Source organism: Lagenorhynchus albirostris, chromosome 2 (genome assembly GCF_949774975.1).
Source record: "Lagenorhynchus albirostris chromosome 2, mLagAlb1.1, whole genome shotgun sequence".
Taxonomy (NCBI): Eukaryota; Metazoa; Chordata; class Mammalia; order Artiodactyla; family Delphinidae; genus Lagenorhynchus; species Lagenorhynchus albirostris.
This window is the reverse complement of record NC_083096.1, coordinates 135,893,618-135,910,727: the sequence shown is the minus strand read 5'-3', so window position 1 is coordinate 135,910,727 and position 17,110 is coordinate 135,893,618. Positions and strand designations below refer to the sequence as shown.

Below are 17,110 nucleotides of genomic sequence, written 5' to 3'. Positions count from 1 at the left end.
ACTTCAGTTGCGTTAAGTATAAGTGGATGAGAAACATATGAATGACATTTCTGTTGTGATCACATGTGGGTTTCAGCATGATGAAGAGTGAGGCTTAAGGAGTCCAAAATCCTTTGCAAATAATTCAGGACATTGCAGGCAGTATCTGGCAGCCTCCCTCCATCCCAAATTTGGGAACCATTTGGTTGGGTGATACACCTGCTCAGTGCCCTCTCTGCCCACTTAGGCTGCTAAGCCCCAGGGGATATCTGTGAACAGGTTTCATGTGTTCTTGTTTTGCTCAAACTGAAATAAAGGAATTGGTTTCTAGGAAAGGCAAACTCTTTACTGGAGGACTCTGGACCTTTCCAAAACCTCCAAATAGAGGAGAGGAAAATTTGGCAGGCCTGAGCTTTATTAACCATGGGTCACTTATAGGTGATTGGACATATGTTATATTCTATTGTTCTTAATGCCAGTGAGATTGTTACGTTCATAATAATTTTAGCCATGCTCTACATTTGTGTGATGATTTCATTTTCAGAGAATACTATGTACATATTGCATATCAAATACCTATTATGTATGTATTTATAGATCTAGGTATATACATTCACACATGTAACATGTGTTAGGACAGCCTGCAATATGGAAGCTAAGGGAAGATGCAGGGAGGCACACTCAACCCAGCAATGGCAGAGAAGTCAGAGTTTAGAGAAGGCTTCCCAGGGCAGGTAATATGGAGCAGAGTCTTACAAAAGGACGTGTAAGAGTTAGTCAGGGGAAAGCGAGAGGGGCTGCCTTTCAGACAGAGAGAGGAGAATTGATGAAGACTCAGAGATGAGAAAGAAAAGGGGAATTGGGGGAATTTCTAGGGCAATTTCTCTCTTGGGGAATTTCTGGGCCTTGGTGGGCTTGCTGCAGTAAAAAATGATGGGGCAAAGGGCAGGGGAAATGGTCACATGTATGATTAGGCCGAACAGATCAAAGCCAGGTCAGAAAGGTCTCATATGCCGTGGGGAGCATCTAAAGGATGTAAGTAAGGGAAGTGATATAATTAGGTTTGTGTATTAGAAGGATCATTGGGGTGCAGGTATGGAAGTTAGAGTCTGTGAGTGGGGCTTGTGGAGGTGCAGGGAGAAGGACAATATTTGGGGCAGGGATGCCAGTTTAACTGCTGTTGCAATAACCCAAGCAAGAAAAGGTATGGGACTGACTAATGTAATGACAGTGGGGAGAAATGCAAAGGCTTGTGTTTGAAAAATAGAGTTGGTAGTCCATGTGACCTACAGTAGAGCAGATGAGTGAGATCAAGAAGGGAAGAATGATATCCTGCTGGATGGGTAAATAGGGTACCATTCACTGAGACAGGGACCCCCCGAACAAGAGGAGCCCCAGGAGGAAGGATTTCAAGGTCTGTTTTGGACATGTCGATTAGACGTTCAGGTCAAATGTCTTGTATGGAACTCAGGAGCAAGTTCGGAGTTTGGGATAAAAATTTGAAACTCAACAGCATAAAAATTGTCATAATACACATGGGAGTGTGTGAGCTGACCCCGAGAGTTGTGGTAAGTAAGAAAAATCCAGGAGGGAAGAGAAAGAAGAGCCCACCAGAGAGACAGAGCTGATATGGGGTAGGGTCTGGACCTGACCTCGGTCGGGTCTTTGGACTCACATCTTTCCACTTTCCCAAAAAGGAATAGAATTAAACCATCTGTGTTTCACGTTTCTTGAGAGCATGTTATGTCCTAGGATCATTGTATACTTTATACCATTTCAGACTGGCGCAAAACTCTAGTAGGTGAGATTTTATCTCCATTTATAGATAAGGAAGCTGAGACTCAAAGAGATTCAAAGGTTCATGGCTAGGATGCGACCAAACCAGAATGGAAAACCAGGTTTTCCTGACTCCAAGGTCTATGCTCATATTATTGTACTAAACCATGTTTATTTACTGCCTTTAAGATAAGAGGTGGTTCCTCACCGTTTCGTAGGAGAGGCAAACAGCTCACTTCAATTCAATCTGAGAAGTACAAAGATAGAGGTGAATGCTAAGAGCCCCCATTCATAAACAGAATTCTCTGTGCTCTTCTTTGTACTGTGTAGTGAGCTGGGAGTTGTCTGGAATGTGTATAAATGGTTTTTTTTCTAGTAAGACGATAGCACAGTCCATTTGGAGGGAGAGATGAGCCACCACGGAAATACCCACGGGCCCCACACATGCCTGTGGCTACCCTCGAACATTCCCAACCTGGCTGGAGACACTCAAAACAAAACCTCCTGTTCCCTCCCAGGACCACTGGCGCCTGGAGCCTGCCTCCTGCCCCTGCCAGAGGCTTAGGCCAAGCTTGGGATGATGGAGTGGGGGAAGGCAGAGCGGACGTCTCTGAAGCAGCTCCCTGCCCTTAGCCCAGTCGACACTCCCAGAAAGAGGTGTGAGCAGGCGCCTGGGTTTTATCACCGCAGGGAAACTCAGCTGACAGTAGCATAGCCTTAGATCAAAGTCAGCCAGTGGCGTCCACTCATGGATCCAGCTTGGGCACAGACATGAAAAGAGGCAGGAGCACATAGAGAGAGACTTCTAATGCCAACTCCAGCATTTCTGATCCTTGTGATCCTGGGTGGTTTGCTTACTGTCCCCGTCCCTGGGTTTTCACCTGTAAAACGGGCTGTGCGTGCTCGACTCCATGTACTCTTAGGGTTATTCTAAGTCTGAATGCAAATGTACGCTCAGAAGTCCCTTGGTACCTGAGTTACTACCCAGCCCATCCTGCCCTCCAATACCTACTGGATTGTAAACTTCGAGAGGACAGGGATTATGTCATTTACGTGGCTCTGGACACCCATCTTTCTGTCTTTTTATATTTAAAATAGTAGTTTGAACTCAGTCTGTATCCAATAAGTATGTGCTGAATATTTACTCAGCTAATGTAAGATGTTATAGATAGTAGCCATTGAATATAACCCATGAAGTTGGCACTCAAGAAAACCCCCCAGTAATCTTGGCCACAGGTCAGAGAGGCAGTAGAACAAAGTGGATACTTACAGAAGCCCCAAGAGGTAACCCCATGCAACCCCATGAGCCCCAGGGCATGTGAGGGCAGAGTCTGTGTTGAAATAGCTTGCTGTAGAGTTCTGATTGGCCAGCTAGGGGAGAATGACTCAACTTCCCGGAATCTTAGTCTCAAAGACAAGAGAGATCTTAAACATCTCTAGTCCAATCCATTTATTTTATAGATAAGGAGAGTCAGATTTAGAGAGAAAAATAAGCTGGTAGATAATAACTTGGATCTTGTATCTTGTAATTACTCCTCCCGTATTTACTAGCTATTTGACCTCCTTCAGCTGAGATGTCCTCATTTGTGGAGTATGTATAATAATAGGACCTCATTGGGTCCTCACTGGGTCTCATTGGGTCGTCATGCCTATTAAATGTGATAATGTCTATAAAGAGCCTAGAAGAGTCTGGCACGTATAAGCCCACAATAACTGTTAGCAATTACTATTTGATTTCTATTTCTCCTTCTTCTTCTTCTTCTTTCTATGTTATAATTTCTTCTTCTTACTGCCTGGCTTTGAGGGTGGTTTCACTGAGACTTTTTTTCAGCCACCGTATTTTAAAAATTGAATCTTTGACAAGCAGTAGGATATGTTGATGCAAAAATATACCCATCCTTCAAACCGTGTGAACTTTTATATAAAGTAAAATGCAGAACTTTAAGCCCTCATGAGAATCAAGATGCTCGCACAGCTTCATGACTCTGATCGTTGCTGCCTGGGATGCCCTCCCTCTCTACCTAAAGAAGCACTTATTCGTCCTTCAAGGCCTGGCTCCCATGTGGTCACCTCTGTGAAGTGCTCACTCCTTTCCCAGGCAGTCTGGGCTTCTACCACACTTGTCACCCACCTCACTGTAGCGCTTGGCATGTTTCGTTGTAATTTTTCTATTTCCACTTCTGTCTGCCCAGCCTGACTAGGAGCTCCTTGAGGAGGAGGGGCCATGCCTTATTGTTAATTCTTCTCCAGCTCCTCCTTCCTCTTCCCCCTCCCTCCTTCTCCCTCCTTCCTCATCTCTCTTCTTCTTCTATTATTATTGTTGTTGTTATTTTGCCTTATTATTTTTATAACCTTGTTGCTGATCTCAGTGCCTAGCATATAGTGTGCAACCAAATGTTTTGTTTTTATTTTGGCTTTCTAATTATTTATTTATTTATTTTTGGCTGCATCGTGTCTTAGTTGCCACATGCAGGATCTTCCTTGTGGCATGCAGGATCTTTCATTGCGGCACGCGGGGTCTTTCGTTGTGACGCGTGGGCTCTTCCTTGCAGCCTGTGGACTTCTCTCTAGTTGTGGCATGCGGGTTTTCTCTTCTCTAGTTGTGGCGCGTGGGCTCCAGGGCACGTGGGCTCTCTAGTTGAGGTACGCAAGCTCAGTAGCTGTGGCGCATAAGCTTAGTTGCCCCGTGGCATGTGGGATCTTAGTTCCCCAACCAGAGGTCGAGCCTGCATCCCCTGAATGGAAGGCAGATTCTTTATCACTGGACCACCAGGGAAGTCCCAAGTGTTTTGTTTTATTGCAGGTTTTTATAACTTTATTCATATCACACATAATTAAAGAATGTGTCAAAGGTCTACATACACTTTAAACAATACTAAATTGAATACTCATGTACCACGACCCATGAAAAAGGATATTATGGAAGAGAATATTACCGGTACCTTTTATGTGCAGAATTTTAACTGTATGATCAAATAAATGTTAACTACTTTCTTGCTGTATTTTGCTTAACGTTCTAGTTCTTAAAGTAAGTTTGAATCTTGTTTTGGACATGGCTCACGATAAGCAGTCCTTCCAAGTTTATACCATCTGAAAATATAAACTTTGCTTCTGTATTGTCATCTTCTACTTCATTATTAAGACCATTGACTAAATAAAATGAAGAATGACTCTAGAGACCTCCTTAATGGTTGCAGTTACTTTTGGCTGTGGCCATTCATCCCAGTCACCTGACTATCCCATCATGCAAGCCTCATTTCAAGGAGAACTAATGTTTACTTGGTATTTAACATATAATAAGCTGTTTATATGTGACAGCTTATTTCATTTTCACAAAAGTCCTCCCACATTTATATCATTCTTCCCATTTTGGAACTGAGGAAACTGAGGTTCAGAAAGATTACCTTTTATAAGGTCACCTGGCTGGAACATGGTAGTCAGGATAGAATCAAATAGATCTTTGACTCAACCCTTGTTTTCTCCTCTGCTCTTCACAAGTGTATGGGGGAAAACTGATCAAAAGCCTTTTGCTCATGAAGATTCCCTAACCTACTTGTCATCAAGGCTAGGAGGTTGGTTCAATCTGAGTGAGTCTATGTTGGCTCTAATAACCCTTGCTTTCTGCCCTTGAAAAGTAAATGAAGGACTCAAAGAATCAATGGTAGCCTAAAATCAAGGGCATACTTTGGCAGAGACAAATACAGAACCTATAGAGCCTGGCTGCTTTGTATTTTTATAACCTAGGGCATGCTATTTGAGTCTCTGCTTCAGTTTACACATCTGTATAATAGGAATAATGGTAGACTCTTCCCTTTAGGGTCGTTGTGAAGATTAAGTGGTTTAACTCCTGCCATGTGCTTGGAATATCGCCTTTAGTAAGTACCCAGTCAATCGTAGCTGCTGTTGTTGCCAACAGCACATTATTGCTGGAAAGTCAGTGTCCTGTTCGGACACCTGTCATTAGTGGAGTAAACTGTGCTCCTTCCTTTTGGATCACAGAGCAGCCTTCAGGCCAGGATAGCCATCAGCATGGAAAGAGCTTTCACAAAAAAATATTTTTAAGTATTTAGGTTTATTGCAAAGGATTAAAGCACACATAAATACATGAATGTGCTCACTCTCTCTCTCTGTCAAAACAAACTATTACTTGTTTTCTCCCAGAGCTTGGGAGTGATTGGAGGTGCTCTGGGGAACATATTTCTGTGTCCTTGTCCATCAGAGTCCTGATATCTGATGAGAAGCGTGTGCCATTCCAAATGAGTGAGCACAAGCAGGAGTCGACTCAGAAATTTCTGGACAGAGCCAGGCAGAGCCTTCACCTGCCATTCTGAGCAGCAGAGCCCAGTCTGCCAATGGAGCTCTGCAAAAGCTGATGCAGGAACATCTTTAAATCGTGGGGTTTGGGGTTTGGGTAGGGGGAGGTGATGCAAAGCTCTCCTAAGCAATTTATGTATACAAGGTTTGTTTGTTTTTTAAAAAGCATATCCTGGGATTTGAGGCCAGTATCTACCTGAGTTCAAGTCCCACCTCAGCCATTTACTACCTGTGTGACTGTGGACAACGTGCAACCTCTCTGAAACTAATCTGTCTAATGGTGCTAGAAGAGTTCTGGAAGAGAAGGGGTGCAGGGCATGAAAAGAGATGGCTTGACTTTGGTGGGTATCCATCCACCTGTCCAAACCCTGGATCCCAAGTGCTTGGCATGGGCTGTCTTATTTGCCCCAAAGCAGCTGGGGCATGCAGTATAGGGCAGTAGTTTCTAGAGTTGGCATGTGATAAAATTTCCACTGGCAAAGACAGAGTGACAAAAATGAAGACCATTTAGTGTGTGCTTCTTCTGTCTGGAACGCTCTCTATATCATATATCAACACAAACACACACACACATATATATACAAATACAGACAGATATACATATACTCACACCTGAATAATTTCTATGTATGTTTTCATCTTAATTCAAATATCACTTCTTCAGAAAAGCCTTATCTGACCCCTAGACTATATTAGGTCCCTCACTTATGAGCTCTTATAATACCTTTTGATAGTCTTTCATTTATCTATCACAGTTTGTATGTATACATTTGTGTGATATCCATCTTAGGGTGACCAGTTGTCCCTTTTGCCTAGTACTGAGAGTTTTCCAGGACATAGGACTTCTGGTGTTAAAATTAGGAGAATCCTGGCCAAACCTGAATCATTGGTCTCCCTAGTCTGCCTCCCTCTGAAGAGAACAGCTCCGTGAAGGTGGAGACTATGCTCTTTTGTTTACATTTGCTTTCAGTGCCTGGATCACAGTAGGAGCTCAGGAAACATCTGTTGAACCCATAAAGAAATGAGTGAATATGTCAATGAAAGCTAAACTGTCTTTTCTTGCAGGAAAACAAGCAAACAAACAATCCTTTTTTTCCCCCTGAGATTATTCTTTTTCCTTTAGGTGTTTAATTTACCCTTTAATAAATTACCTTTATTTGGCAAAGTTTAAAGTTGATAATATTGTATAGTCTCCTGCCTTCCCTCACCCCCTTCCTCTTTGGAGGGTGGAATTCCTGCTGATTTGAGAAATCACTCATTTAGTGAAAAGAGAACCAGAATAGTTAGAGCTCAGACATTTAAAGAAGTGCCGCACTATAAACTTTATGAGGGCAGAAATTGTGGTTATATTCAGTTCACTTCTCTATCCCCAGGGTCTGGCGTAGTAAGGGCTGAATAAATATTTGTAGAATAAATGAATGAGTAGATTCTCTGCCCAGCCTCAAGACATGCAGGAGTAGACCCAGTGTGCCTAACTCCTTTTTCCTCCCTACCTTTTAATACACCCTTCCGCAACCATAATATCACTTCAGCATTCATCCCTGCTGGGTGGATGAGAAGCTCGTGCCATTCCAGATGAGTGAACACGTGGTCCATCCCTGCCTGTCCCAGTCCATCTCTTGATGTCCTTTCCTAACACCTAATGGGCTTCCATGGTCTGCTACCAAAAAAAGACGTTGCCGTATCTTGAATAATGAGAGCATCTCTCTCACCTGCATGTCTTTGTTCAAGCTATTCCCTTGACGTGGAGTGCCTGTTCTAATTCATCTGGCTAAATCTTACTAGTCTAAGCTTATGTCCCATTCTCTCAGAAGCCATCTCTGGACCATTTCATTCGTCACCCACTGTGCCCCTCCACAGTATCCTATGTTTTGTCTTTACCATCCCATGGACCACACTGTTTTCTATTTGACTATTTACTTATCCAACTACCCTGAGATGAGGAGCTTCTTAAGACAAGAACTCTTTCTGATTCATCTCTGTGTCCTCAGCACCCAGTTGAGAGAAATGGTATGCTATTAGGTGTCTAATAAGTGTTTGTAGAAGGAGGGGGATATATCAGTTATTTCGTGCCATTAAAATGCTAGGTTAGAAACAAACATAAAATCCTCACGGTATACAAAAGGACATGTATTTTTGTTCACAAGTCTATCGATTGGCTGGGTGATGCTGGTGATTCGGGCTCGCCAGTTGCTGGAGGACTGCGAGGATTTGCTGATCCTGTTTGGGCCCTCTCACGTATCTGAAACATCACGTGTGAGAACTGAGCTGACTCAGCTTGCTGCATATCCATCCAGCAGGCTCGCCGGGGCATGTTCTTGTGGCAGAGGGAGAGAAGGAAGAGCAGAAGCACACAGTTGTCGAGGCCTAAACCTGGAAAACCGGTGCACAGTGTCACTTCCGCCTCATTCTGTTGGCCAAACCAAGTCACAAGGTTGACCCAGACTCAAGGGTTGGGAACCCCAGCTCTCAACAAGAGGTGCTGCGAAGTCATATTGCACAGTGGGTGGAAGCAGGGAGGGCTAGAAAATAGGGACCATTATTACAATCAGTCTACCACAGAGAGGGAGTTGGCCAGGAACCGTCACATCAGTTTCTTTCCAAAATGATCTCTTTTGCTACCTTGACGCCTGAATGAGTTTATCAGAAAGGTTTCCAGAGGTGAAGCCAGGCCCGTCCTTTGTCAGGACTAACTTCCCCGCCGTCAAAGGTATTTAATAAGAAGCTGAATTCCGTGGTCATAGAAACATCACATGGGAGGAGGATAAGGCTCCTTCTAGCCTTGAGGGACAATATTTTCACATACTTTGCCCCTTTCTTTCCAGATCAGCAAAAACCCGATCTTTGTACCAGGAGTCTGGGGCCCTTATTTCTCAGCCATGGTCCCTGGGTTCTGGCTGAATGAAGGTGGCCAGAGCGTTACTGGAAAATTGGTAAGTTGACACTTTCTTCATATGGTCTTTACTGTTTTTACACCCTTGACTAGTCCATTTTGTCACATTCCCCGTACACCCAGGATCTGGAAGGTTTGCAGACTCCTACATCAGAAGAATTAACTTTCTCTTAGCACAAAGTCTCACATATGGAGCATATGTAGCCCGAGTTTGCCAAAGGAATCAATGTTGATCCAGACATTGATGACTAACCCATCTTCTCACCTATCTTTCTTTCACAGAACAACCCATTTTTCTCACGGCAACAGGAGTAGTATTCTACTTGGTAAAAAGGACTATGTTAATCTCCAGCCAGAATCCTTCAGTGGTTCCCTGTAGCCCTTGGGACATAGCTCAGATAGTTTTCTGGGCACATCATTCCCTTTGTGGTCTGTCCCCTCCAGTCTCACCCATGTACTTGTCATGAAGGCCAGATTGCCCTACTCACAGCTTCCCCATGGCTCCTGTTATTCTGCTCCTCTGTGCCTTTGTATATGCTTCTTTCCCTACTCGGAGGGTTCTTTATCACTTGCTAGTTTTACTTGATCTTTAAGATGTAACTCCAGTTCTTAGCGCATTCTGAGATAATCTGTCTTTTCCAGAAATCTACGCACTCTTTAAAGGCATGGGTTATATCATACTTCTCTTTGTATTTAGCTCAGTGCCTGGTTCGTAGAAGGTGCTTGGAGAAAATGTGTTGAATTCATGGGGTCATCTCATAGGGAAGACAGAAGATCTATAAAAATGAGATGAGTACTATACCAGAGGTACAAGGCACAGAGTTCGCACAAAGCTAAATTAAGGAATTCTTTTCAGGGGAGAAAGCACTTGTACTGCACCTTAATGATAAATAGGGACCAACCAGACACAGAAAGGTAGGGATATTCTTCTAGGTATGAGAACTTGCATAGGAACAAAGACATGGGAGTGAAAAATAGCAAGGCATATTTGAGAGTAATTGCAGAATTTCAGTTGTGGCATAAACTGTTCTTAGAAGAATGACTTACAATAAAAGTTAGAGAGCTGGGCAGGGACCAAACAGAAGTCCCTGTAAAACATGCTAAGGAGTTGAACTTCAGGTAGTAGACCACAGAGAGTAGGTGAAAGATTGGAATAGTGATGGGTGTTGTCAGATCTCTGTTATAAAAACTGGCTAGCAGCCGTCAGGAAGAAGGCCTGAGGGTGCACGGCTGGGTGAAGAGAGACCAGCTTTAATAGGTTAGTCCACAGACAAAAAGCCATGAGGACTTTGGCAATAATGGACAGTGGCAATAATGACTGAGAATTGAGGTCAAGAGATCAGCAGACCTTGGAAGGATGAAATGTGGAAAGCAAGGGACAGTAAGATCCAGGCTCAGTTACTCAGCCTCACATTCACTATGTTGTATTGAAATCATCTGTTTATGGTCTGCTCCCCTACCAGCTTTTCTAAATGTCCAGCCAAATCAAAAGTGATCTGATCTCAAGCTGGATATGGATACAAATAACCATTAATTTTCCATTTCTTCATGTGTTTCTCTTTTATTCTTAGCTGCCTCAAGTTCTCTCTCAAAGCTGATGCACGCATAGGTGGGTGGCTGGATTCAAAGAGCATGTTTTGTGCCTTCACTCTTGTGCCAGGCTGTAGAGATACCTGAATTAGTCCCCCCATTAGTCCCTGGTTTTAAGGAGCTCATCGTCTAGTAGGGAAGCACAGTGAGTATAAATTAAATAACGTCTGATAGGTCTTAATAACCAATTAGACTTTTCTAGAAAAGTCAAGAAAAAGACATCACTCTATGCCTAAGGTACAGTGGGATTGAAACTTTACAGTCTCCTCTTTAAACTAGTGTTATGTATTTACACAACTTTCCACTTAAATATCCACTCCCTTTCTATGACACATAGAAAACCCATTACTGAAACATAGCCCTTTTCAAGCCCACATCATGGTATAATTACCTTTAGGAGAACCAGAAGTCATAACAGACACAACCCAGAGTCTTTTTTAACAAGGATAACAATCCAGTAAACTAACTCTTTGTGCAGGATGCATTGTCCATGAAGCTGTCCATCAACAGGTTTTCAGAGAGTTAGTTTACTAATTGACCGTCTGTGTCAGTCTAGAAATGCTTTTACCAGTATTTGACTCAGAGTTGGCTCTGTTGCTATGGATATAAGCCATCTTTGCCCAAACATTATGACGTATCTTGGTGGACAAGAATTCGTTATGCCTGTTTCCTAAGCCTGAATTTAAATTTTAAAAAATGACCCTTTTCTGACCATTAATAAAATCTTCATAATAGTCCACTATGGTTTTTGACAAGAATCATGGGACTTTCTGGCCTTTATCTAGCTAGTTGATTTTGCATCATCAACCAATGAAGTTGCATGTAGAGTTACACTTAGGGCAGTTCTATGTATAGAGTTTCATTAGACATAGGAATGGGGTATGACTGACTTACCCATGGGTTACAAAAAGCAAAATCTAAGGAAGTCGAGAAGTTAGCATAATGGGGCAAAATCTGAATCAAGAACAAAACAGACTGTCCAATAAATCGTCAGTCCAGAGAGGCCAAGCAAAGAGACAGAAACCACCTATAAAATAAAGAGATATAAAAATAATAACAATGATGATGGTAATAATAATAACAACAACAATTGTCCCTTATTGAGTACATTTTCCTGTGGGAAAGATTTTTATATATATGTAAAATCGTGTTAATCCTTGAATGATACTCATAATAATCACAATGCCTAATATTTATTTTGAAGACTTATGTCCCAGTCTCAATTCCAAGAGCTTTTCATGTCCTATTTTATTTAATCCTCTGATACCCCTATAAGTTAGGTACAGTTATTATCCATATTTTACACATGAAGAACTGAAACTCAGGGTAGCAAGCACAGCCTGGAGAGATTCCTGATGCACTGTCAATGGCCTTTTTACCTGTTTCCGTTGGTACTCACCTTTCCTTTCCATTTACTTATTCTGGTTTATCACCGGTTTTACAGCCTATTCCGTGTTTCATATGTACATATTCTCTCATAAGCTATGTCTGAAAGTGGCTGCTCCGTTATTACATTGTCCAGAATATATTATAAACATGCAGTTGTAAATATATCACCTAAAGCAGAAGGGAAGAGATAGAAGAAGAAGAAGGAAGTAAAGAAGGGGAAAGAAGAGAGGGAAAAAAGAAAAAAGAAACAAAATTTATCTAAACTCTAGATTTGGAAAAAAGATATTTTGTTTCATTTTTACAATTAAATACAGATCTTCCATCACAAAGCAAAATCCTTCATTCCAAGTATATGAATAGATTGGTACTTTAAAAAAAAATCTCCATCTGGTTAACTTCAGGATGAAGAAAAAAATAGGATAGGATCTTTTCTGGCTCTGGAGCCTTTGCAATTTCATCTGTCTGAGATTTGGGCTTGTTTTTCACTCATTTCAAGCTTGTGCTGCTGCTATTTATTTCCTCTTAGAAGGGCACATACCCCATTCCCATGGATGATTTACTTCAGTTCACCAAACACCCATCAAAGATTGTCTCGTGCTTGTTGATACACTCTCCAGAAAGTTTTGCAAAAACCATCACTTTTTGCCCAGGCTTTTTCCACAGAGCACCAACTGGTACAGTCACTGTGTCCAGATGCTGAAGCTTATTTCCAACTGGACCTCAGCCATCCCTCTGTCCAAGCACTCTTCTCTGTCTTACTTGAAGTCATTTTTATTGGGGCAGGCATCGGGTAAGAGAGCCTAAGACAGTTTCCTAAGCTGCCCCTATGGTGAAACTGGCTTTCTGGGACAATTGGGCTTGGTGGGGAGTTACCTTTGAATTTTTTGAAGCCAGAATTTAAATTTATAAATTTGGGCCACAGGGTCATAACGTTTGCAGGGTTCTAGCTCTTGGAGTTTTAGAATTGGCGCATTGGAAGTGCCTATCTGCCTCCTTCCTTGTCACCAAAGCCCCTCAGCCTGGGGCTAGCCTCAGGGGGGTCAGCCAGCTCTTCCATATGAAGAGCTTGCCATGTACTCAGTGCTGTCCAGGTTAGAGGTAGTGATGCCATCCCTTCATTCAGTCACTCTTTCCAGCATGTTACAGAGATTTCCTGAGGGATTACTCTGGGCCAGGCAAGAATATGGTCACACATGATTCCTGTCCTCCAGTGGCTTATCATCTAGTGGGAAAGCTGGATATGGAACTGACAATTATAATTTATTATAGCACATAGAAGTAGATTGCACTACCCCGACTGGGAGAATCTGTTCTATGCTCAGCACATTGAGGCCCTCATGAAGATTCAGGATTTCATCTGATCTTCACAGCATGTCTATGTGGTCAGTTTTACTAGTGACTAAGGCTCAGAACAGTGAGGTAACTTGATCAAGGTCTTAACAGTTGTAAATGGGGAGAGCCTTGATTCAAACCCAAGTCAGCTACTGGAAGCCCCAGATCTTTCCAGAATTGAACCTGACTTTTATAGGGCTGCCTTTCTGAATTTTTCTTACAGTTCTCTTGTAGACTTCCTTGAGAAGCAATTATTGTATCAGTTAGTGTGACTTTCTTATCAAGTGTATTAAAGCACGTATAGTTGGCAGGCTTTGTAAGGCCATGAGAGAGAAACTTATGTGTATCAGCCTTGACAGGATCTAGGTATATAGACTTAGGTGTGTCCCCAGCATGTCACATTAGCTAATTGGAATGATTTCATGGATACAAAGACCAGCTCTGCATAAACAGATGCCTCCCTGTTCTCTCCTCCTGCCCAGGCTTTCACTGTATTTTTTGTACACCCACCTGGATTCCTGCACATCTTCCTAATTACCTTACTCTTCCTATAAGGATACCAATTCTATCAGATCAGGGCCCCACCCTTATGATCTTATTTAACCTTAATTACCTCCATAATGTCTCCATCTCCAAATGCAGTTGTATTGGGGGTTGGGCTTCAACATCTGAATTTTGAAAGGATACAATTCAGTCCATAACAGTCATACATATTTCAAACAAGTTCTGAGAAAGCATAATCTTTTGTGTTTACCTACATATTTACCATTTCCATTGTTTTTTATTTCTTTATGAAAATTTAAGCTTCCACCTGATATTTCCCTTCAGCGTGAAGAACTTCCTTTAGCATTTCTTTAGTTGTTGCAGGTCTACTGGCAAACAAACAAACAAACAAAAACACACCTTCTTAGTTTTTTGGTTTTTGGTTTTTTTTTTTTGCGCTACGCGGGCCTCTCACTGCCGTGGCCTCTCCCGTTGCGGAGCACAGGCTCCGGACGCGCAGGCTCAGTGGCCATGGCTCACGGGCCCAGCCGCTCCGCGGCATGTGGGATCTTCCCGGACCGGGGCACGATCCCATGTCCCCTGCATCGGTAGGCGGACTCTCAACCACTGTACCACCAGGGAAGCCCCACCTTCTTAGTTTTCTTCTTTTTTCCTTCAACACTTAAAGATGTCAATGTATTGTATTCTGGCACCATTGTTTCTTATGAGAAGTCAAACATCATTTATTTTGTTCTTCCCCTATGTACAGTGTATTTTTTTCCTCTGGCTACTTTTAAGATTTTCCCTTAATCTTAGTTTTTATTATGGTGTGTCCAGATACTGTGTTTTGGAAATTTATCCTTCCTCCCCCTGGTTTGCTGTACTTCTTGAATTTGTAAATTCCTGTCTTTCACCAAGCTTGGGAAATCTTTAGCATGTATATATTTAAATGTCTTTTCTGCCCTATTTGCTCTTACTCCTCCTACTGTGACTCCAATTACACATTTTTAAGACCTTTGGCTATTGTCCCATAGTCCCTGAGGGCTTCTGGGTTTTTTTTATTCCCCCCAATATTCCTCTCTCTTTCTCTCTCTGTCTCTCTCCTTCTCTCTCTCAATTAGACACTCTCTATTGGTCTTTTTTCAAGTTCACTGACTCTTCTGTCTGCAATCTCCAACCAGCTCATGGACCGATACATTTCAGATATTATATTTATCAATACAAGAATTTCTACTTTTTAATTATTTCCATTTCATTGCCATTTCCTATCTGTTTGTTAGTTATGAGAGTGTTATCCTTTACATCCTTAAGCATTGTTAAATTACTAGCTTTAAAATTCTTGTCTTCTAATTTTAACATCTGTGTTATTTCAGGGTTATTGTCCATTAAATGGCCATTCTCTTAAGTAAGAATTACATTTTCCTGTTTCTTCATATGTCTAGTAATTTTGACTCATATCTTGAACATTGTAATTGATGTATTGTAGAGACAGTGGATTATTCTTATTTCTCTGAAGAGTATTTTTTTAAGCAGGTAATTTAATGACAACTCAAACTCCAAGTTTTGTCTCTCCTTTGTTGAGTTCTTTAAGCCTTAGTTGGGCTACTTATTATGTAATTCAGAGATCATCCAGAGATTAAGGTAACCTTTATGCATAGTGTTGAGCTCCCTTTCTATGTCTCTCTCCTTTCTGAGATCTCCCTACCTTTTATTTTCTAGTTGCTATGGTGGCCTTGAACTCTGACCTCTAATTTCTTAGCTATGAAGACGGCATATTTCTATCTATCTGAGTATTAGTGGTCCTGCATGGCACTGATTAGGGCCTGCCCTCAGGCAAAAATCTGTAAAATCAAGAAACACATATAAAACTCTTTTTTCCGGGGCTTCCCTGGTGGCGCAGTGGTTGAGAGTCCGCCTGCCAGTGCAGGGGACATGGGTTTGTGCCCTGGTCCGGGAGGATACCACATACCACAGAGCGGCTGGGCCCATGAGCCGTGGCCGCTGAGCCTGCATGTCCGGAGCCTGTGCTCCACAGCAGGAGAGGCCACAACAGTGAAAGACCTGCATACCGCAAAAAAAAAAAAAAAAAAAAAAATGTTTTTTCCTTCAATGTGTCTATTCCTTCTCAGTTTCTACCTGGCTTTGGTCACTTCCCAGTATCTTCAGAGAATTGTTTGATATATTTTGATCAGCATTTATAATTGTTATCTGGGAAAGAATTCATATGATAAGAACTATTTAGCCATTTTTAAGAAGTGGAACTGGGCAGAGGGGTGGTGGTGGTGGGATGCATTGGGAGATTGGGATTGACATGTATACACTAATATGTATAAAATAAATAACTAATAAGAACGTGCTGTATAAAAATAATAAAATAAAACTTTTTTAAAAAAGAAAAATATTTCAGATGTGATAAAAACAATATACTGGCTTCAGAATTTTTAAAAAGGCAAAATTAAAATGAATAAACATTTAATCAGAAGTCTCCAAAAAAAAAAAAGTGGAACTCCTGAATGATTTCTTTTAAATCAAATAAGATTATGTTTCTTCCCTGATTAAAACCCTTCTGTTGGCAATCTGTATGTCTTCTTTAGAAAAATGTCTATTTAGGTCTTCTGCCCATTTTTGAACTGGGTTGTTTGTTTTTTTGATATTGAATTGTATGAACTGTTTGCATATTTTGGAGACTAATCCCTTATTGGTCACAATGTTTGCAAATATTTTCTCCCATTCTGTAGGTTGTCTTTTCATTTTGTTGATGGTTTCCTTTGCTGTGCAAAGGCTTTTAAGTTTGATTAGGTCCCATTTGTTTATTTTTGCTTTTATTTCTTTTGCCTTGAGAGACTGATCTAAGAAAATGTATTGCTACGATTTATGTCAAAGAATGCCTATTCCTCTTCTAGAATTTTTATGGTGTCACGTTTTATATTTAGGTCTTTAAACCATTTTGAGTTTATTTTTGTATATGGTGTGAGGGAGTGTTCCAATTTCACTGCAGTCAGGATAGCTATCATCAAAAAGTCTACAAATAATAAATGCCGTAGAGGGTGTGGAGAAAAGGGAACCCTCATACACTGTTGGTGGGAATGTATTTAAATTGGTGCAGCCGTTATGGAAAATAGTATGGAGGTTCCTTAAAAAGCTAAAAATAGAGCTACCATATGGTCTAGCAATCCCACTCCTGGGTATATATCCAGAGAAAAGAAAACTCTAATTCAAAAAGATACATGCACCCCAATGTTCATAGCAGCACTATTTACAATAGCCAAGACATGGAAACCACCCAAGTGCCCATCAACAGGTGATTGGCTTAAGAAGATGTGGTGTATATATATATATACACACACACACACA

At 41.5% G+C, this 17,110-nt stretch overlaps 1 protein-coding gene across 10 annotated transcripts in view; it reads left to right on the top strand.

The window, feature by feature from the left end:
* Positions 1–17,110, top strand: part of FGGY (FGGY carbohydrate kinase domain containing) — a 411,736-nt gene that overhangs the window by 267,704 nt on the left and 126,922 nt on the right. For all 10 annotated transcript variants that reach the window (XM_060139919.1, XM_060139918.1, XM_060139916.1 and 7 more), the window contains one exon: positions 8,895–9,002. In XM_060139919.1, the coding sequence (XP_059995902.1) occupies positions 8,895–9,002 (108 nt within the window). The remainder of the gene's footprint in view (positions 1–8,894; positions 9,003–17,110) is intronic.